This window comes from Ornithorhynchus anatinus, chromosome 19, assembly GCF_004115215.2.
Source record: "Ornithorhynchus anatinus isolate Pmale09 chromosome 19, mOrnAna1.pri.v4, whole genome shotgun sequence".
In the NCBI taxonomy this organism is placed as follows: domain Eukaryota; kingdom Metazoa; phylum Chordata; class Mammalia; order Monotremata; family Ornithorhynchidae; genus Ornithorhynchus; species Ornithorhynchus anatinus.
Genome location: NC_041746.1, coordinates 8,043,481 through 8,066,872, shown reverse-complemented (window position 1 = coordinate 8,066,872; position 23,392 = coordinate 8,043,481). Strand labels below are relative to the sequence as shown.

The window sequence follows — 23,392 nt, the reverse complement described above, 5'->3', positions numbered from 1 at the left end:
AGGGTCCAAGACCTACGGTTAGAAAGCAGATTCCAGATATCACCTGCTCTGCAGCACCCCATTATCTGAATTAGGAGGGCTAAAAAGAACTCCTCTAGACAGTTCCTCTTATGCGGAAGAAAATTTCCTACCCATGACAGGTCAGTTCTCCCATTTCAGGTTCAGTGCAATAGATCCATGGCCTGAAACTCCGAATGGCTACTAGGCCCTTTGTGTTCAGCTTGAGCCTCATCCCCTCTGGCTTTGCACTCCCTTTTCTAGCTCTCGGTTTTAGATCCCAGGTGACCGATGGGTTTTCCCAAGCCCCATGAGAGTTCTAGCCTGTGATGCGTCTGGGCCGACCAAATCCTAGCTAGGGAAAGCTAGAGATTATTATTTTAGAGTATATATTTACCTAAAGGGCTCGTATGGTTGATCACAAATGAAAAACCCTCTTCTTTGCAGCTGAATTATTTCTCCTTTTTTCAAGTCCTTAAGGCAAGGATCCCCCAGCATAAGTTCTTCTTGCTATAAAAGATTAATCGGCTTTGTCATAAAATAAAATTAGTGCATTTCTAAGCCCTGAAGTGAAGGCACAACTAATTTAGCAACCCCTATCAAAGAGGCTGTGAAATATTTTATATGGAAAATTTGCCGCAAGCCTTACTTACAGTTGAACAAAAAATCAATTACAACAATCACCAGAAGATACTTCTTTCCTAAAACATCTAAAAAATTGAATTTTTATATAAAGAAGCATATGAGTACTGTTTTGAGTAAGGATTTAATTAGACCGCATAATATTACATTTTTTGATTAAATAAATACAAATCTTCCACTTGAGTTTAAAAATGTCAACTTTTGAGAGAATGGTTACTTAAATAAGGTACCCTTTTCTCCCTCTAAACTTCTAATTACTATTAATACAAATTCTTTCAAATTCCAGAGGAAATGTGACAGTGAAAATAAATGACCGCACGGTCTCCTTTCTGATAACTACCTTGCTATTCTTGTTCACATACTGCTTGAAATCTTCATCTTTGCCCAGGACTGGTTTAGTGATCAGATGTTCATAATTCACACAGACAGCAGGGATGGGCAGAGCCAGAGGATTCTCTGCTAACCAGGTAATCTTAGTGGTTTTCTTGTAGTCCTTGTTCTCCAAGTTCAACTTTCCATCAAGGGACACGATTTTCCCGTTAGGATTTCTGGAGAGAAGTTAGAAAAAGATTTGATAGCCAATAGAATATGATTTACCTGAGTTACAAGGAGCATGGCTGACCATCCTTTTTCCTTTCCTCTCAACCTAACAGTTCTCCCTATAGCTCTCCATCCACCCCATGTCTCTCCATCCCTCCATTTAGTTATGTCTTTTCTGTTTTCCATTTATCCGTTTGTACTTTTCCTTTATATGTATGCCCCTCACTTCTGCTATCTTCTGGTCCTTTCCTTCCTGTTCAAGAATGATAAGAGTCTCACAGTTTGCTTCAGGGCTCTCATTCTGGCAGCAGCTAACCTGTTCTCTTATCCTGTTATTTTCCAGCTGGCTGAATTCATTCCTCCCAAGCCAACTCTTGACTCTCCTGCCTGTCTGTCAATCAGTCAATCTTGGCTAATCTTGCCCCCAGCTTGGAACTCCTTCCAGCAGACAGACCAGCGCTCTCTTGATATTCAAATCCTGCTTAAAATCCAACCTCCTCCAAAAATCACTGTTCAACCGATTGCCCAGCGCTGCACTAAGCACTTGGAAAGTACAATATTGCAATAAAGAGAGACAGTCCCTGCCCACAACGAGATTACAGCCTGGGGGTGGTGGTGGGAGACAGACATCAAAACAAGTAAACAGGCATCAATATAAATAAGTAGAATTATAGATATAAACATACACACAAGTCCTGTGGCGGGGGGAAGCAAAGGGAGAGAGTCAAGTAAACGTGTATGCAATAATTTTGATCACTGTAGTCAGAGTTTTATGTTTGTCTCTTCCATTACAGTATAAGGTCCATGTGGGCAGGGAATGTGTCATCTCCTTATTCTTTCTCATAGAGAACACCATGCCAAATGATACTTTTCCTACTAAATGATGAATGAAGGGTGCTCATTTTCCATTTCCCTCTTTTAGCCTAGGTGGCCACTGAAAAAGGCTGCTGCCCCCTGTTTCGATATGGTAGACCCTTGAAAACAAACGATGGCTCCTTACCTGTGAATTTTAGTGATATCGATGTTACCCCAGTTTATGAAGGTAACAGTTTCTCCCTCTGACAAGGTCTCTGCATCAGCTCCTTCAATGAGTACCCTGGGACCATACCACACAGGTTTCAAGCCAACATCAGGATTCTGAAGAGGAACAGGAGAAAAAAAAAAGGACACAGCTATCAAACAACTTGGATTTACTTTCCTCACAACACAAGAGAGTTGGGAATGATGAGGAAACCGCTACTGTTATGTACATACTAAATTCAGATCACTGCCTACTTCTACTTTAGTAATTGTTTCCATTCTCATACTTCAGTGACTTACTGTCTGCATTTTAAGTTTTTACCTGAATTCCCAGGGTTTCAGCATTCAAATAATTTTAATATAATGTACTAAAAACAAAAAGAAACTAAACATTCCCCCATTAGACAAAAGTGAAATCCACAACTAAAATAGCTTATCCATAAGCAAGCATTAGGCTTCTGCGCACAATATAAATTACTACCATCACAACAAATTTTACTTTGCTATTTTATTTTTAGGGCCCAATCTCCCTGCTCACTTCATTCCCCTAGGTTCACATCTGGCATACTGTGCACCGACTGAATGATGCTGAGCCATTTAAATTTAAACTATTACTAGCCACACCAAGTTTTGAAGGACAGATTCAGAAATATAGTTACCTGCATAAATAGTACCCCTAAAGTTCAAGAGTTCAGAGTGTGATTTCTGTAACCCACATAAAGTTTAAAAAAGGACAGAGGCCTCGGGTAAAGAAATGCATTCACCCTTAATGCTTCAAAGGACAAATTCCCAACGTGGGAGGCACATTTATGATGACAAAATTTCCCATTAACAAGGAAAATAAGGTGGCTTTCCTGTGCCGAATTAGGAAATTAAAACTGATAATTCAAAGGAGTATGTGAAAAACAGCTTTCTCATATTAAGAAAGTGCATTAAAAGACTCGGCTTAAGTGAAATCCCACTGCTGCCTTCCGCAACTGTCAAAGTTTATTACTGAGAGGCTAACCAGTACCTCGCCCTAAAAAGTGTTGGCTCATTCAACATTGCAGTTGGACTGGGGAATGCATAAGAATATTGATCAATCTGGCATCAAACCTCTAGACTCTTCCAACTGCTTACTGAAAATACACTGCCTCCCTTCTTACACTGCTCTGATGCGCAAGTTTTCCTAAGAGAAGAACACAAAGTAAAAGAGCAATGTTACCTTCGGATGTTTGGCCACTTCCTTTATCTCCTCCTGAGCTTCAGGAATGTTCACTGGGACAACTTCATTCTGCAGGAGAGCAACATACCGAGGAGCTATGGGGTCTATGACCTACAAGAGAAACCCAAAGAGTAATGAACCTCATTTTCAGATCCTCGTCCAAATAGGTTAGCTTACATGAACTAAATTGTACAAAAGGAACACAGGACTATTAACTGGGTTTCTTTAAGTTACTGCATTTGCTTGTTTTTATTCCCCTCCTTTAAAAGTTCAGTATCTAATAAATGAGGAAAAAAAGCCACAGGGAGGCAGCATGGCTTAACAGAAAGAGCACAGGACTGAAAGTCAAGAGACCCAGGTTCTAATCCCAGCTCCGCCACTAGCCCACTGTGTGATCTGGGCAAGTCATTTAACTTTTCTGTGCCTCAGTTTCTCATCTGTAAAATGAGGTTAAAATATCTGTTTTCCTTCTCTCTCAGGTGCGAGTCCTGTGTGGGACAAAGAAGTGCCTGACCTAATTATCTGGTACTTTAGGAGTGCTTCTCACACAGTAAGGACTTAATAAACACCATCATTAGTAGCACAGAATAATTTATAATTCATTTTTAAAGCATAGTTAGAGCACTGCAGAAAGGAGTTAACCTGTTAACCAAGGACTTTTAAATCACTGCTGCATATCCCCGCTGCAACAGATTCCTGACACTCTGAATTACTGCTCCTCCTATAGTGCTTACCCTACTACCTGGGAGCAATCCTAGCCTCTGGGCGATTGGCGATTATTTTTTCCACCTGGTACCCCAAATGAGAAAAGGTTTTATTGATGCTTTGATTTTTTATTCCACAGGCTACAACCTATCAATAGAATATCTCCTCTGGGTTTGGGGGGATGACTCAATCCTAAATGAACATCCATGTTTGTTTTTTCTCTTGTTCTACACAAGCGCAATGTGGGGTGATTCCACATTGCGAATAGCAGAGTAGCATTTGGTCACCATAATAAGGCAATCTCAAAGTATAAAACTCTTGACTCTCAGCTCGTCTTCCTGACAAATTATGCTCTAATCCACCCTCAGAATCACTCTCAACTTTCCCCTTTTTGGAGGGGACCAATGCATTCTTCTCACTTCGTAGGTGATCGTAAATCTCCACAGAAAGTGTAGGCTGCTCAGAGGACTGGTGGACTTGTGTAAGGAAGCAGACTGCCCTTGGTCTCGGAGGCTAATAAAAACACAGGCGCCAGTAAGTTTTACCTGAATCTCAGGGTCATGCACCCAAGCAAGGCCCATTGCCGATGCCTTGTGAAACCAAATGCCTGGAGCCAAGAAGAAGAGCGGCAAGATTCATGGGAGGGAGGATCCAGTGGGAATGGGAGTGAGGGGATGGAGGGGCACATCAGGAAGTTGATGCCTCAGCCATTTTCAAGGCTGCTGCTAGAAGGCCAAGGTCTCCCATAAGGACCAAGGCTACCCCCCAAAAAGGCCAGGACTGTCCACACTGGGCAAAGACAGGGAGCTGGTGGGTACTGGTGCGGTGCTCCGAGACTGTTCAGTTAGAAGAGAGTCTCCCTTAGATCAAAAACAATCCTGGTTGGGATGCTAGACGTGATCAAGAGCAGACTGGAGATTAGGTCCTGGAGTGTGTCTGAAAGAGGAGAACCTGCTGCAGTTTGGAATTCATTCACTGGGTGAAATCTGCAGCTCTCAGAAGCACGGCTCCTACTAGATGGTGATAAACCTTACCAAATCCCACCTAAGACAACTTCCTGCTAGATTCAACTGCTGGGGACAGTCACTGGTCAAGGGATTCTTCATAAACCATAGAGAGGGCACACAGGTTTCAATGGTACATGGCGGATAAAGACAGAGAGGGTTTTCAACAACCAGGTTTTATTTTCTGTTATAGAAATGCATAGGAAGTTTGTACCTCAAGAAGAGATTGAAACTAGCCATGTAGGTGGCCAACTAGTTTACCAACACCAAGACAATTAAACATATGGGCCAGAAATATGAAAGTTGGGGAGGATTTTTTAAACTAACTTCTCAGTTCCCACCAACGGACAATGGTCAGAGTCCTTAACTCTGGTCTTGGGAACAGCATTATTAAAGATTCGTATTTTTCCCTCCCTCCAATCTTTCATGTTCATAGCCAGATGTGGATCTGACAGCTGACAGTTTCCAGACCTTTGCAGAAAAAAAATCCCTGAGAAGTCGAAATCCAGTTACCTGAACTAATAGGGAAAGACACAAATTTATATAAAAGTTGAAATTTACTAAACAAAGATAAAAGGAGGCTATGGGAACTTGCTCACTCTGTTTACTGTCTTATGTGTGGGGTTTTTCCCCTCTTTTTTAATTAGCCAAGCTAGCTTCAATTTGGATAATCAGCATTTGTATACTCGGCTGTCTACTTTTTCTTTCAGCACTGAGGAGATGGGGAAAAAATGCTACATTTTCAGAATGCTTTTACTGAAACTGCAAATGAAATGCAGCCTCGAGGCCCCGGGGACCTTTGTCTGATTTTCATCTGTGTATCCTTTGCATGTTGTACATGTTTAATACTACTACTAAATGCACACAAATCAACATAGCTTGTACTTATAAGTAACGTTTTGAGCCTGGATGGCTCAGTCGTAGAGCATTCTGACTTTTTAAGCTGAGGCTCCAGCTTTAAAGGTGCGACACATAGCAGGCACAGAGCAAATACCATATTATTCATATGTATGAGTTTACCTGTTACCCTAACCCTCTCCCTAGATAACTCAGGATCTGCAAATCCAACTACTTAATCCCTACTGTATGTCACCATTATTCTTTCCCTTTAGCCCCCTTTCATACCACATTTTTATTATCTGTGACCTGGGCTCACCCTTTCCCATCATCTTGTCCCTCAATTCTCCACTTAATCCCTACTGCATGTCACCATTATTCTTTCCCTTAGTCCCTTTCATTCCCACATTTCATTATCTGTGACCTTTGCTCACCCTTTCCCATCATCTTGTTCCTTAATTCTCCATTTCCATTACCACTTTCCTGCGGTTCACTTTCACTGGACTGTCTCTTTGCTGGTTACAAAGTCAACAGTGAAGTTAATAACTTTAGAGGGGTTCCGGAGATCTGGTGAGGGTAATCTTTGTTCATCAGCCTTTTTCATCTGGTCCTCACTTTGTTTTGCCCTGGGAAGTTGCGCTGGGTTTATTAATGGCATTTGTTAAGCTCTTCCTATGTGCCAGGCACCATACTAAGCGCTGGGGTAGGTTCAAAGTTATCACGTTGGCACAGTCCATGGCCCACAAGGGGCTCACAGTCTTAAACCCCATTTGACAGACGAGGTAACTGAGGCACAGAGAAGTGAAGTGGCTTGGCCAAGGTCACACAGCAGAAAAATGGCGAGCCGGAATTAGAACCCCGGCCCTTCTGACTCTCGGGCCCATGGAAGTCGTCAGCATCGCCACGGATAGTATTTACTGAGTGCTTACTGGCTGGCATATCACTGAACTAGCGGGCTTGGGAATCCAGCATAAGCAGAAAGACAGAGTTATTGGTCCCTCCTACCCGTGAGGAGTTTACACAGGTGGCAGAGCAGTTGTACAGAGATGGGGACTATAGACTTTATTCTGCGTGGCTTTCAAAACGCTACGTAGATAATCCTTCATAACATGGGACCACAAAGGATTTCAGTAAAGTGGGGGGAAATGGGAGCAAGACCCCCAATAAGAGATATTGCCTGCATCTGCTCAGAGTGCTTTCCAATTTCCCTACCTTCTCAAAATTTCCTCATATTGCACTCTTCCAAGCGCTTTGTACACTGTTCTGCACAGAGTAAGCACTCAGTAACACCACTGATTAACACTATCAACTTGAGGGTGTGGGCTTACATAAGGATTTTGGGCCCAGAACACTGAGGTTTTCTGTGCAATGCACCAACTCTGAATTTTGGTTTTACATTCACATCAGACCACTGGATCACTGCAGCAAACCGAAAGACCAATTGATAATCCTTTATGTTCTTCATGGCTGACAAAAACACAGGAAAGGAAGGGGCACACGACATGCCAGACAAGCAACTACTTTTTAAATGGGGCAAGGCATCAGCAGAACCAAGGCAGCAATGCAAATGAAGAAAAAAAAATGTTACACGATCCATACAACCACACAAAGTTTTCAAATTGGCATTTCTAATAATATTGCCTTATTATAGTTGTCCAAGCAAACTGCTGTCAACTAGCAATTAACCATATCAAGATGCAGTATTCTTATTGACAATTCAGTTCAGGCGTAACTGGATACAGGAAAGCACAGGAAATAAAATCGGTGAACTACATTCAATAAGTTCATGGAATGCACATTTTTCTTTAAAAAAAATCCTGAATCCTCTCACCCCAGGAGGGAAAAGTTGTTAATGAGTTAGGAGATCTTCCTTTGCCACTATGAAAATCAGAGGAAGAATTGAAAAAATTAGAAATAATGCATTTTTAATGGGTTTGTAAAAGCTGTTGCCCTTTATAAAAATGCGATTTTGCTCTAACGCTGCATAATGACATCTGAGATTTTGTATCTTTAAAGTGCCGAAAGCTATGTGCAAAGGCAAGCAAAAGCATTAAGTAATACCTTCTTACAGATAGCTCGCAGCTTGAAAGCAGAAAAATGAAATGCAAAGTTTTCATATCAGATTCACAGCAAAAATCGTTAGCCTTTCCCAAAACTCCAAGTAAACAACAAACACCTTTACTTCGATTTAGCGAGTCAATATGCTTAGTGCTATTTGTACGTTAGAAGAGAGAAACATTCCATTTTCCTGGAAGTAGGCTAAATGATGCAACATTCTGCAATCACTTCACTATAATGAGTACTCTAATGAATGCCAGATTCATTATTCGCTCTGTTATCCAAGAGGAGAGTACAACAGTGAAAAGCCAACAATGAAAACCTACCTTTTTTGTTAAAATGACCAAATTTTATCCCACTCCATGTTTCACAACTGACCGAGGAGGAGGCCCTGGAAAAACAAAGTTAAAATATTTTCAAGTCCCCAGAGCACTCAACTACTACCTTAAAGTTAATTTGGTTTTATTCAATGTCACATTTATCTACTGCTTTCTGCTGAACACAACTTTGCCTTATGGGGCAAAAAGATGAGAAGAGGGAACTCCAGGAAATCATATAAAGCCTGAAAAAACACATAACTCAGAAGAGAAAGAAATGAAAAATTACATCAACTCACTTGAGCCGCAATGAACTGTTTCAGCCCTTCGACTGTCATCCCTCTCCTAAGGACACCGCGTACTGTTGGAAACCTTGGGTTCATCCCTGAAAACAAACAGGATAAAACTGGAAAGTGTCCCTCACTTGGAATGTCCTGAGCTTCCACCAAACCACATCCTTCCCCTCTTTCAAAGTCCTCCTCGAAGCCCACCTCTTCCATGAGGTATTCCCCAATTGATCCCTTAAGCTTTACCATCATACCATCCCATCAGCCTCCAGAGCAATAGAAGCAGAACCTCGGGAGTCTTTGAGGTTCTACTTGGGGTTGCAGCGCTCCTTCGATCTAGAAAAGGGGTCTGAAACGCTAAACACTCCAACTCACTCTACAAGAGAGAGAGAGAGCAATGCACGGGGCTCGGCCAGGTCAACGGGTCCTTAAAACCCAGGGCCGAGCCGGCACGGAGCCAGGGCTGGAGCAGGTTCAGTGTTGACTTTGGGAGAGGCCCAAAAGATTACAAACAAACAGGAAGTGACCTAGAGCGTCTTTCTGGGAAGCCCCGAGTTAACGGGCAATAATCTGCTGGGCTCTTGGAATACAATTTTCAGTAGCCCACAGAGGCCACTGCACAGGAATGAAGTGGCCCCTATAAACTGGAAGAGTGTGGACCTCTTCCAATTTGACTCGGTGCTCAGATATTGAGGTTCAGAGTTACGCAGGTCTTGAATTGTTGAATTGAATCTATAAATCATTATAAAAGATTATATTTATCTTTATATTTATCATTATAAAAGAACCCTATTCTGTTCATGTGTAATTTCCAACACCAATTTTATTTTTACTTCCTTGCACTTGCCAAGCTTCCAATGAGTACGACTTGTCTTTTCACCGCCAGAACACCAGGGCCATTTGAAATGAGAATGATGCTTCCACCCATTAACACATACCATCCATCAACTAGTCCTTCATTGACAAACCACGTAAGTTTTCTTTTTGACAGAACGGTGTTGTTTAGGTTTAGACGACTATACTCCCAAATATACGGCTTTCTTATGCCCAGAGCTTCAATAATCCAGTAGAACTGCTCATCCCTGTCGTGGTATTCTGTTGTCCTCAAAGCATGAGTAACCCCCTCAATGCTGTCGACGATGGGGCACGCAAAATCATATGTGGGGTAAATGCTAGAAGAAAATCAGTAGCAGTATGAGAAATGTCACCGGTTTTAATTCATCCAATCACTGACTCAACTGTATTTATTGAACGATTACTGTGTGCAAAGCACTGAACTAAGTGATTGGGAGAGTACAATACAACAATTAACAGACATAGTCCCTGCCTGCATCAAGCTTCCGGTCTAGAGGGGGAGATCTACGATACACGGTGATTACAAAAGGGTTTAACAGATATTGGTTTAGTTCACCACAAATACCAATTATTAAAAGTACCGCTTTCCCCGAGATCATTTTCTGAGCTGAAGACACTAGGGAGCCACTGAAACTAGACAGTTACCGGGCGAGATAGACAGGATCGAATGAGCCGGTGAAGAAGACTGTACTAGAAGCTTGGGAGAGTACACTAAAGGATAGAGTTCCTGGCCAAAGAGTTTGCATTACAGCTAACCTCATACAAATCTGGAGGCCTGCAATCACAATATGTGAGCAGTGAATCCAGCTGAGCAATGAAGAAGTTGACTTACTTGTATTTACTTGCTGTACGTGGATGTGGTTGGATTTTGCAGCGATAAAGAGTTGGGTCCCTCATGCACCCATTATTACTATTCATGTCAATTTTTGCTCGTAAGCAACAAGTCTGACCAAACTGAGATCCTTTTTTCATTTCTTCCCACATCTGCAGATTCTTCTCGACAGCTAATAAAATTCAAGTGACAATCAGATTCAACGCAGGCATTGGCTGAGCTAATTCATATTCCTCTTATGACAGGTTTAAATTCTATTTCAAAAAAATTTCAAACTGTACTTGATCACACCCATAAACTGCACAAACACACACCCTCACAGGGGAATCTTTAGGCTACTTTCTGCTCTTAAAACAATCCTAGTCATCTATTTGGGAAGAAGGTATGAATACTGTTTATATGTTAAACAGGAGGTCAAATAAGTTTCAATGATTTCCTAGTAATGACAAGCAGAAAATGAACCTTACAGTTTTTTCGGTGTTTAGATTCTGTCCTCTGCTCCCTTTCGGCCTTCATTTGCTCTGCTGGTGTATCATCTACATAAGCTTTCCCTTCCTGAATAAGTTTCTCTGCATATTTCATTATTGTTTCAAAATGGTCTGAGGTGTAAGTAAACTGATCTGGGTTGATATGCAGCATTGCAACATCCTCCAAGATAACCTGTAAAATGTAATCAAAACAAATCGTTTTCTTTAATGACCAGACATTCAATCAGAGACAAGTGATTTCTAATCCCTTTCACTAGGCTTCCTTGGCACTGTTCTATTGTTATTGATTTGGAGCCGGTCGATAATGGACAGTATGAGGAATGCTTGATGAACCTACAGGATTTAGGAGCCCCTTGCATAATCAGCGTTAGATGGCACCCATATTCAGTGTATGGTAGAAAACATTTTGATATTAACCTCAGACTCTCACTCTCTAAGAAGGAAACTATGGGAGTACAGAGAAAAAATTGGGGAGAAAGGAAAAAAAGGTAATTATTCATTCCATGTCCTCTTCCCATTTTAGAAAGTTGATTACGTCACGCTTTAAGCAGTGTGTAGTAGCCTATTAATCATTTTCAAGACAATCCAGTTCTCTTCAAAGATAATGCTTCCAGATGAAGAGAGTGCACGAACACTGGAAACTTTCAAATTTCTGACTACATACTACGTTCACTGGCAAAACTGCCTTTACCGCATAACCCCCACCCCCCGGCAATTCTTGAAGAAATAAAACACTATTTTTGTAAACAGTGATAAAGATGCTCAAGGGGTAGGAAGAGGAGTAGAATTAAAACCAGCTAAAGCCACAGCTACAAGCTTGTGGAGACAGCAAACTCCTAAATACGTCTTTAGACTGTAAGCTCGCTGAAGGCAGGGAATGTGTCTACTCTCCCAAACGTTTAGTACAGTGCTTCGCACAAAGTAGGTGCTCAATAAATACCATTGATAATGATGAAGAGTTCACTGTGGGTAGCAAATGTGTCTACCAACTCTTATGTTGTACTCTCCCAAGCACTTAGTACGTGTGCTGGAAAGTAAGTGCTCAATAAATACAATTGAGAGCAGGGGTGGAATTTACTGAGAGTCTACACAGTCTCAAATGCTCTCTTCCTTCTCCCCTCTTTTCTCCTGCTCCCCTTATTGCTAGGCTTTAATTCCCCATGCAACAGCCTCTCCCCAGTCTTTGGGTGGCAAAATTTATTCAACAAAGTGGGGGTGATTATGCCAAACAAATATGGTACTTTGGATTCTAGGCTTCGCTGAAATCAATGACATTTACAGGTTGTCAAAAAGTTACCTACTATCCACTATTAATTTAGAGAAAAGTTGAGAACATTTCCTACCACCTGATTAAAACAAGATTTTGTTGGTAGGAAGGGAATATGAGATAAAGTACTCAAAAAGTAAATGATTTGCTACAGAAATATTGCTTCCTGGAAGGCCCCAAAATCTGAGTTATGATCGGGTTGAGCAGATAGGAGAGCAAACATTAACATTTCAACCATGACTGAAGCTACCGGTCAACCTCTAGTTGTAATTAACATGATTGTTGGGGACATCGCTATACTCTAAAATTACCTTTTCAAAATCTTCCTTTTCCTTTTCAGGATTTGTGTCATCAAATCTCATGATCAGTTTCCCTTTAAAGTTAATCTGGTAGTGCTGGTTTAAGAGAGCAGCTTTGGCATGCCCAATATGTAAGTAACTACAACAAAAACAGTTCACAAAGATAAACTTCATTAGCATATTTTAGGCAAATTCATGTACTTTCTTTTTCTTAACCCATTTGATGGATCAGAGCACTCTTTTAAAATGTCCCATAGATGTCATTCTTATAATCTGACAATTGTATAACCTGTCAGTTCTGCTAGCAAAGGATGCCTGATACAACATATTTGGATAACAAAAATTAGGTAGATATTAAATTGAACACTTACAGGTGCCTAATTCCTATCTCAAACCTCAAAAAAAGGTGGTTAATGGATAAATATCCCATCTCTTCCACGGATCACTAATTTTTTTAAATTATGTTTAAAAGTGAATGTTGCCTGTCACCCAGATATTTGTTCTAGGGCTGTTCAAGAAAGCTTCTAATGCAGAGCATCAAGCTATTTCCCGTAAATGCAAAAAGTGCAACGCAATGACCACTAATCTATAAAAGGACTAAAATGCCATTAACAGCATTTCCCTTTAACGGATCTAAGGGAACACAAAAGTAGCTTCATTTACATTTCCCCAAACTACTTACAATTCTTACCCAAGATTCTAATCCCAATCACTTCACAATGGGGCAGCCTTATAAATACCTTAGGCAGCAGCTAAGGGGCACTTAGTAATTTATAAATGGTGAATAATAGAAGAACCCCTTGAAAGGACACTAAACAGTGAAAAGTAGGGCTCCTAAGATGATACTTCCATGGATCCTTTTTCCCTTATTAAAAGCATAATAAAAGTCCCACTCTACAACCATGACTTTTTAATTATATGTTTATTTCCCCATAATATATGGCTCAAATAGGATGTTGCAAATGTATACGAATACTTGCACTCTGAGAAAAAAGTTCAAACTTTCACTAAGCACGAGTAACTCCGAAGGTAGCCAAACCAAGAAATAAAGATACACTCACGTAAAATCTAATTGCATGTGGACTTGTCTGACTTTAAAACTACACAGCATAATTTTAATTCACCCAGCGTCTATTTTCTTCAAGCAGATTGAGCTCAATTCTCCCGGCTGCCCCAAGCTTATTTCTTGGTAGTGAGTTAAGGAGTTTTGGTTGGAACAATAATCTTTTCAGGACACTAGGAGACCGTTTACTGCAAATGTTGTGCTTACACTGAACCACTTGCCAAACTGTCCTCTGAATTCTGAAAACTGTTGCTGCTCCTCCCAAAAGGCTTAATTTATGAGCAGGGATCAAAGTTGGGACTTGGAAGAACTGGTCTCACCTTAAACCTAAGAAACCAATCTTCTCCGGACTACTGTTGCAACGATTTTGCTTCAAAAATTACCATAAAGGTATTTAATTTAAATTTCCAAACCAATACAATAACATTCTTAATTTATAATACCTTTGGAATTAAATTCCTGGAAGGTTTTTTTAAAAATACATACAAATAGAACTTGAAAGGCATCATCTTACCCACTTGCTTCCGGAGGGAACCTGACAATAACCTTCCCCATCTCTGCTCCTGGGAGCTCAACGAACTTCCCAACATCCTGCTTCTTTTCAGTCGCCTAAAAAAGTAAACCATGATGCTGTTAAATATCACCTATGCATTGAAAAGAATTGGCACCATCTGGGTAGGACAAGATTTCAGGTGAAACAGGTAGAAATGGCTCTTTGTTGGCAATCCAACTGGATTTAACAGCTTTCAAATTTGCTTTTTTAAAGAAAAACTCAAAATTCTGCACCACAGAAATCTACCGCTTAAAACCCAGGGCCCCCGGTGTATCAGAATCAGAGATATCACGAGAGACTTACCCCTCTGGTCTTGGGTTCAGCAGTAACATTCCATTTGGAACCCACTGACTGAAAGGCATGCTGAGCCTCGAGAAAGCCATACCAGCGCTTCACATGAACGAGAGTTTTGTTCTGCTTCAGTTGCTCCTGCCAGGTATTATTTCCTGTTGACAGACAATAAGGCACACTTGCAAATTATGATGACAAAGGGTGTCTACTACCACTCCCTTCAAGTAAAACAAATGGATGAAATAGGATTTCTCTACCGCACCTAAATGGAAGATTATTTTTTCCGAATCACACACTTAACACGGTAGGCTAAAGACCAAAGATGCATCATTGTCATTATAAATGAACTTAGGATTTCTCTTTTTCCTAATCGCACTCTTAACACAGTAGGATAAAGACCAAAGATGCATCATTATAAATGAACTTGTCAGTCAAGTACTTAAAAAACAATGACGCTTCTTTGGCTCGCTTCATATTTGCACTGCCCTGCAAGATCTCTCCTACATTGCTCCACAGATGTTCTTTCCGATGAGTAAGACATGAACTGAACCTTCTGTGGACCAAAAAAAAGAAAGCATCAAAGGCCAGCAAAAGAGCCCGGCTTACTTGCTTCAGATCTCAATGTTGAAATTAGACATTGTGAGAGTAGTTTTATTTAGACACAAGCTACTTATTAAGGTGACTGCATAATTTGGTGGTAAGCGCCAAGGTCTTAGTCAGAGGCCAAAGTTATAGCCCCAACTCTGCCACTGACCTGTTGTATCAGTCAGCCAGTCAATCGTATTTATTGACCGCTTAATGTGCGCTAGCACTGTACTGAGCGCTTGGAAGAGTACAAAATAATATAAAAGACACATTCCCTACCCACAGCGAGTTTACAGTCTAGAGGGAATGAACTTTCATGAACTTGGGCAAGTCACAGAACCTCAGTATGCTTCGGTTTCTTCATCAGTAAAATGCAGATAACAAGACCCACCTGTGCCCAAATCACGGGGATGTTGTGAAGACAAAGTGAGAAATGCAGAGTCAAAAAAAAAAGCACTTTGGAAAAATAAAAGTTCAAAGTAACACCATGACTATAATAAAAATCTTACTTCGATTAAGATCTTCATAGCTTCAAGTGTACATAATTCAATCACTCCATAATGCAAAATAGGTTTAATATAACCTGCTCCAAATGCTTATCTCCTTTTTTTAATACTACAAAATCCAGTCAATTTAAAGGGAGTTTTAAAAATTACAATTCATTACCAACCAAAAAGCAACAAGTAAAAATCATAACCTAAAACAATTTTTTCTGAATGCACCAGAAAGACCAGAAAAACTGGAAAGGTTACTTGAAAAACTGTAAAATCACAGCACAACTTTAATGATGAAGACTATAAGATGAATCATAAAGATGTAATGTTTTAGTGTCTGAGTACATAACATGACCACACTTAACGTACTGAAATGATACAGACCTCAGCAAACCAGCTAACGAGGAACTCTTCTTAAAAAGAAAAATCTAAATGTTGGAAATGACTGTCCAGTTTCAAAGGTTAGAGATTCTTGGTGATCTGGCCCGATCCACTGACCATCCTCTACTTACCTTTCTACTGAGACCCTCTGAGTGCAGAGAAGTGCATTAAGCACTTGGGAGAGTACGACAGTCACCTTAGGGAAATACTGGTTATTTAATATCATGGTACAACTGCAAGACAAAGAGAAATTTACCATTAAAAAAAAAGGCTGACAATACCTTTAAGGGTGGCCCAGACACACAAATCTGCTAAACTCAGAGAATTTCCAACCAAGTAAGTTCTCAGAGAGAGGGAATGATTGAGCTCACTGATTGCTGAATCAAACGAATTACAGGTAGATAATTTTGTAGCACTGAACTCAAGCCAGTGGTCAATCTGAGAAAGCAAACACACAAGGGATAAATGAGAATCTCTTTTTTTTATGGTACTTTTAAAATGCTTACTATAAGCCAAGCGCTTCAGTAAGCGCTTGGGTAGTTACAAAATAATCAGGTTGACAAACTCCCTGTCCCAATGGGGGTCACAGTCTAAGTAGGAGGAAGCAAGAGTCAATCTTCATTTTACAGATGAGATGACCGAGGCAAAGAGAAGTGACTTGTCCAAGGTCACTCAGCCGACATGTGACAGATGCAGGGATAAGAACCCAAGTCCTCCATGTCTAACCCTTTCCCCGCATAATCGGACATCAAGTTACAGAGGTAACAGAATTCTTTCGTTAATGAAATGTACATCCCCTTGATTCTATTTAGTTGCCATTCTTTTTACGAGATGTTCTTCCCCTTGACTCTATTTATTGCCATTGTTCTTGTCTGTCCGTCTCCCCCGATTAGACTGTAAGCCCGTCAAACGGCAGGGACTGTCTCTATCTGTTGCCGACTTGTTCATTCCAAGCGCTTAGTACAGTGCTCTGCACACAGTAAGCGCTCAATAAATACTATTGAATGAATGAATGAATGAATGAATGAATGAATGAATTCAGTGGCTGTATTTGACTGTCTCAGCCCTGGACCTCAGGGAAGGACTGAGCTGCGATGAATCAATCTTCTCGTTGATTTCTTTTAGTGCCAGACAGGTGGGTAAAGCATAAAAGCAGTGATTAAGTCCAATGAAAGATCAGGGATAAAAAGACCACGCTCACCTCAGTATGTTCCATCAGATTAGAGCCATACAATCCAGTTGAAGCTGCCACTCTAGCTAAGTAACGAACTATGGAATTCACATCGGTGAAGGAAACATTGCTAGAATAAAAACAAATAATGAAAAGACCTTAATCTGTCTTGTATTTTTGTTTTTTCAGCCACTCTAGCTAAGTAACAAATTATGGAATTCACATCGGTGAAGGAAACATTGCTAGAATAAAAACAATGAAAAAGACCTTAATCTGTCTTGTGCTTTTGTGTTTTTTTTGCAATTCCGTTTCATTTCAGATCCCTCGTGTTTCTAAGATGAAGAAAAACAGATTGTTTTGAGGTGAATTAATACTACTGGAATTCTAATTGCCAATACAGTTCGTCTTTTTTTTTCCTCTTCTGCTACCTTGTCCTCTCAACCCCCACACACCCCCACCTGTAAAATGGGGTAATGTTTGAACTAATTCTCAGCTCTGAACTTTCTTCCACCAAATGGGACCAGTGCTCCTTCCCTAAAAGCCAGAAAAGGAGTCCAGGAATCTTCACTCTTGTAACTCTCGTGTAGGGGAAAGGTTTTTTAGCTCAGTATTACTCAGAGTTGGAAGTCCTCGTAAGAGGGAATGCGTAGGAACCCTTTCTGATATAAAATTAACTCTATTTACCCAGAAATATTATTTTTCCCACCTATTTTCATCAGGTTTTGTTGTAGATAAGTCCCCATGAAAATATGAATAAAATAAAACCAGACATGAAGGTCATTCTGGGTGGCTTTGAACACTGAACAGGATGTTAGCATGGCACTTGAAAATATGAGGCCATACAATACAATAAATAGTTAAATATTGTATATCAAATATAGTAAACAGCTATTGGAAATTTATGCAAATAGCACCTTCAATATTTGTGCCATTAAAATTGTTTTTTAAAAAGACAAATAAGGATTAGTATCATCAAGTGTCACTAATATCAAGTATCATTAGTCTCCTGGGTGCACAATATATGGGGTGCTTGAGAGACATACAGAAGACCTTATGTTCTAGTGGAAAAAGCGAGGAGACAAACGGATGAGTTAAAGGAGCAGGTATGTCTTTTCCAATTCTGCTACTCCCCAATTTGAAAATATGGCCTACTCAGGATCAAGCAGTGTAAAATCATGAAAGAACAGAAGACAATATAATCTTGAATAAAGCACAACTTAAGCACTCAGCAACATTCAGAACAGGTTAGTGTAACCATAAATTTACAGCAAAGCCAGGTTTATAAATAACTGATAGTTACTTTAGGGGATTAATAGACTGCTAAACCTAGATCTTGCTCTAAACAACAAGCTGAAGTAATAGCTAAATTGGTCAGTGCAAGTATGCCAGATGAAGAGACAGGGACATATAGAAGTCCAACCCAAAAGATCACAAATCAGCATCCTAGAGATGTTCTTAACTGAAACAAAGAATAATCAGCTTAAAAATTCAGCTCTTGCAAACTGATCAAATGCATATAAAATTTAAATAAATTTCAGATTTATAAAAATACATATGAAACATGAAATTAAAGAGCATGGACACATCAGACTTGCAAGGCCAATACTAATGGAATTTAACAAACTTAACAATGAAATTCCTAAGGACAAGTTACCGTTTACAGCCTGCTTCAGAGAGATGGGTTCTTATAAAAATTATATTAAAACCAACTACAGTATGAGAAATATAAACCCCAGTTTATTGGGGGATTTAAACTATAAGACTGAAATGTGTAATTTTCTAAGCTGCAATTCTTAAAACTTTACTTACCAATTTACATAGTAGAAATTTTGCTAAACCCTTAATTAGGAAGTAACCAAAATTCTTGCCAAACCTTTAGCTTAGCTTATAGGACAACTTACTTGAACGAGCGAGGACTCAAAAGTGCTACCCTGCTCAAAATAGTTTAACTGCTCTAACCAATAAATGCCTGAACCTCAAATCTGAACTGTCCCAAGTGATTTCTGGTAGTGCCAAAACGAAGTTCAGTTTTCAGTGCTATGGAAGCCATTTCTCCAAACCATTAGGAGAGCGAATAGTTTAGCGGATATCTCTCATGTTTCAAATCCCATTTAAAAAGACTGAACCATTTCAAGAAATCAATTTCAAAGAGTAACTAAATAACAGAAAGGGATGAATGTCAAAATCATATTCCTGAGGATGAAATGATCATTCTTTAAGAAAGATCGGGAAAATATTAACATAATTTATGTACCTGTTTAAAATACTTGTTCAACTGTGCTAAAATGGGGAGGGATGTCCAAAGTTTAGATGGGAGTGCTTGGGGCTGAAAGAGCTAAGCGGCACCAAAAGTCTCAGGCTGATGGACAGAAGACGAAGAACAAAGAATGCACTTTGCAACGCTCTTGCAACTTTGGCATCTTCAGCATATAACTTGAAGAATACAATATTAAATGTTTTAGAAGCGTTAAATATTAATTTTTCAGAATTTCCAGAACAACGTAGCTGAGCATTTGATGTAGGTCTGCCAATCAATATGAGGTACCTAATGCACCGACTGATGGTCGATGGCTTCATACTTTGCCAGACCAACTAAAGAAGAGGATGAAAACGATGAAAATGGAGATGATGGGGGGGAAAAACCCTTCCCTGCAGTTCCCTTCCGGTTCAAATACAGAAATCATTAACAAGCACATTTCTGGATGGAACAATAAAAGGACATGACCTTCTCATTTTTTTAAAAATTTTAAAACACCTTATCTAACCCATATCCCTAATACAGTCAGGGATGCACTTATTCAGTAACATGCAAAATCTACTGTTGTATCTTGGAGCTCTCATTCCCTACACACCCATCAATTGCTAACGTATAAAACTGACTTCAAAAACTGTTGATCCACTGCTGCAAAGAAACTTACTCAGAAACGCGAAGGATGTTCTCTTTCCCTTCTTCAACTGCAACTCTGACATTCGTCTTCACATGCTCAACGGTCAACAGAGCTCCTAAAAATAATGGGGAAGAGAAATATTTTTTACCCCTCTCTACAAATGATCGCTTAAAATGTAAAGCATTAACAATGAAGCAAGACATCTGAAATCGACAGCTTCGGTCTTTAAGTCTGGGAGAAGAAACCAAGTCTCTAGCCTGAGGACATGAAGCTATTTATTCCTGGAAACTTCAATACAGACCAGAGTATGGTATCAATAATAAATATAAAAATATACCAAAAGGGTAGGTTGTAAGCTTAGCAGGCATCATTTTTAAAGTTATTTTACCAGTAGCCACACAAAGAGTCAACTTTCCCCTTCATGTAGTGTAGGGAATCACATTAAATCTGCAGCCCACTACCCTGGAAGCAGCAGTGGTTTAGATGAATTTATTATTTTAATGTGCTTCAAGGACACCACTGCATGCTTTAAAGAGGCATATTTGGACAGTGGACTGCTTTGGTTAAATCCTTAGCATAGCAGAAGATGCTGCTTGAAGCCATAAATCATCAATATGGAGATTGGATCCAACTAAAACCAACAGAGAATATAATTTTTTTTTCCTGGAATTTAATTTTAGTACCCTTGAAAAGTCAGTCATTCCCACAACAGCCCACAGACAAAAAGGAAAGCAAACCTCTGATTTACCAAAGTTCTTCAAAGCTATATATGATGGGATTACCCAAAAGAGTGGGTAATTAAGGAATGGGCCCTTTCCTTAACCTTTTTGCTGAGATTTCCATTTTGGGTACTGGGAGTTCTAAATTTTGGGAAATAAGAGATGGGAGTCAATTCATCTCATCATATTTTACTTGTGCTCGATCTTGTAAAGAATGCCACACCTAAAGATTACAAAGCTGTTGCATCACCCTCTTATTAAAATGTAATTTCTGGCAAGGATTTTTTCCAATTAAAAATCTGGGATAATTTTTTCATTATTCACTTCAACTCAAAAATTAAGAGGTAATTGTAAAGGAAAGTAGGTAACTTTTAAATAATTCAATCTAGCCCAGAGTGTACTGGAAGCAGCATGGCCTAGTAGATCCAGCACAAGCCTGGAAGTCAGAAAGACCTGGGTTCTAATCCCATCTCTGCCCCTTGTCTGCTGTACGACCTAGGGCAAGTCACTTCACTTCTCTGTGACTCAGTCACCTCATCTGTAAAATGGAGACTAAGATCGTGAGCCCCATATGGGACAGGGACTGTGTCCCACCTGATTATTGTATATCTACCCTGTGCATAGAATAGTGCTTGACACACAGTAAGTGCCTAAGAAACACCACTACTATTGAACTTCAAGATATTCTTTTTCATTGACATTACAGTTCTATTTTTTGAAGAAACTGATGTGACAATCGTAGAATTAAATTACTGGCTAAATATTAAATTCCTTTAAGCTCTAATGCAGGTTGAATTCTAAATCAACTTCAGAACTGTCATAAATGACTGCTGCAGGAAAAACACCCACAAGCGTGGCTCCTTAAAACTTTACCAAAATGTGAGAATTTAAAACGACACAATTGGATCGCCTTCCCTGCCAGTGACACCTGTGGATGGTTCCAATTCCTTCTATCGTATTTATTGAGCGCTTACTGTACGCAGAGGACTGTAACAAGTGCTTGGAAAATACAATCCAATGTTACCACCCTGCCTCCGACTCAAACCCCTATTCCATTTAGATAGATCTGTGGCTCAAGGAATTAAACGAAAGTGATGTATGATCACTAATACTAAAAAAAAAAGGAGAAAATAATTACTATACTACGGTTCTACATATGACCCCCACGCCGCAGGGGAGCCAGAGCAACCTGATGCGGTCTTTTTGGTCATTTTATCGACAAGCCCAACTGAGTGGAGAGATTCCCAAACTGGGGAGCAGGGAGAACCATAAATAAGGAAGAGTGAGAAATAAGGGCTGGGCTAATTGGTTCCCGATGAGGTTTATGTCATCGTCGTTACTGGACGAGCCAGGGTGAGTTTGCCATCATCACCCGACTTTGCCTGGGAGCCCAAAAGGCTTTCTCTCCGTCCACGTAGCGAGATTGAATTTGGCAGCCCTGAGGATGGAGCGGTGAGACAGCAAGGAGGTGGCTGCGAGGGGAGGACAGGGAAAGAGGAGAGGGCAGGAAGGGAGGGAAGGAAGGGCGAATGATGGATTTCCAACCCCCCAAAGCAGGACCATTTCACGAGTCTGGGTCCGGGACAAACTCCACGGGACGCCCCCACCCCCCTTCGGGGGGGGATTTGCTGGGCGCCCACTGTGTGCTGAGCACTGTACTAGACGGTCAGGAGGGTGCGGTTCGACAGAGGGGGTGGACGGAGTCCCTAGGCGGATGAAGGGCCAGGCCCGGGCCCGCAAGGACAGAGAGGGAGAGAGGGAGGAAGGGACAGAGAGGGAGAGACGGGGGAGGCCACGGGGGGCCGGGGAGGGGGGGAGGATGCAAGGGCTGGTAAGGGCCGGGGGGAGCATGGAAGGGCTGGTGGGGGGAGAATGGAGGGGCTGGGGGGGGGGGGAATGGAAGGACTGGGGGGGGAGAAGGGAAGGACTGGGGGGGAGAGAAGGGAGGGGCTGGGGGGGGGAGAATGGAGAGGCTGGTGGGGGGAGAATGGAAGGATTGCTGGGGGGAGAATGGAAGGACTTATGGGGGAAGAATGGAGGGGCTGGTGGGGGGAGGGGAGAATGGAAGGACTGGTAGGGGGGAGAATAGGATTGGCAAGAGGGAGAATGGAAGAACTGGTAGGGTGGAGAATGGAAGGAATGGTAGGGGGAGAATGGAAGGACTGGGAGGGGGAAGAATGAAAGGACTGGTGGGGGGAGAATGAAAGTACCGGTAGGGGGGAGAATAGAAGGGCTGGTAGGGGGGGAGAATGGAAGGACTGGCAGGGGGGAGAATGGAGGTGGTGGGGGGGGGAGAATGGAAGGACTGGCAGGGGGGAGAATGGAGGTGGTGGTGGGGGGAGAATGGAAGGACTGGCAGGGGGGAGAATGGAGGTGGTGGTGGGGGGAGAATGGAAGGACTGGCAGGGGGGAGAATGGAGGTGGTGGGGGGGGGGGGGAATGGAAGGACTGGCAGGGAGAGAATGGAGGTGGTGGGGGGGGGGGGGAGAACGTGGAGGGAGCGTGGGGAGGAGACGGACTCCCCGGAAAGGCTCAAGGTCTCCGGGCCGGGAAGGCCAGTGAGCCGCCCCTTCGGACAACCTCCTCCCCGCCTGCCCATCCGATGCAAGGTCGGTGCGGTGCGGTGCGTCCCGATCCGGCCCTTACCGAGAGGGAGGTCTCCGGCGTTGACGGTGAGGCTGAGCGCCGCCATGGCCCGGCTCCGTCCGCCCGCCCGCCCGCCGGGGAAGGGGAGCGACGCGCCTGCGCACAGCGGCCACGCGCGCGCGCACCCCCTCCCCCCCCCGCACGCGCCCGGCCGACCCTGCCGCTGCCAGCCCACTTCCGGGTGTCGCACTCAAAAGCCGCCGCCGCCGCCGCCGCCACTTCCGGCCCCGCCGCCCCCGGCGCCCCCGG

The 23,392-nt window shown here is 41.7% G+C and overlaps 1 protein-coding gene across 1 annotated transcript in view; it reads right to left on the bottom strand.

Annotated features, from left to right (window-relative positions):
- The window catches only part of EPRS1 (glutamyl-prolyl-tRNA synthetase 1), a 44,649-nt gene extending 21,404 nt beyond the window's left edge, over nt 1-23,245 (bottom strand). Inside the window, 17 exon segments of the mRNA XM_029047121.2 lie at nt 395-507; nt 980-1,187; nt 2,180-2,316; nt 3,404-3,514; nt 8,011-8,031; nt 8,330-8,398; nt 8,624-8,703; nt 9,545-9,783; nt 10,299-10,470; nt 10,766-10,958; nt 12,365-12,491; nt 13,930-14,024; nt 14,272-14,414; nt 16,001-16,157; nt 16,921-17,020; nt 19,809-19,893; nt 23,144-23,245. Coding sequence (XP_028902954.1) covers nt 395-507; nt 980-1,187; nt 2,180-2,316; nt 3,404-3,514; nt 8,011-8,031; nt 8,330-8,398; nt 8,624-8,703; nt 9,545-9,783; nt 10,299-10,470; nt 10,766-10,958; nt 12,365-12,491; nt 13,930-14,024; nt 14,272-14,414; nt 16,001-16,157; nt 16,921-17,020; nt 19,809-19,893; nt 23,144-23,189 — 2,096 coding nt within the window. The 5' untranslated portion in view covers nt 23,190-23,245.
- Between the last annotated feature and the right edge of the window lie 147 nt (nt 23,246-23,392).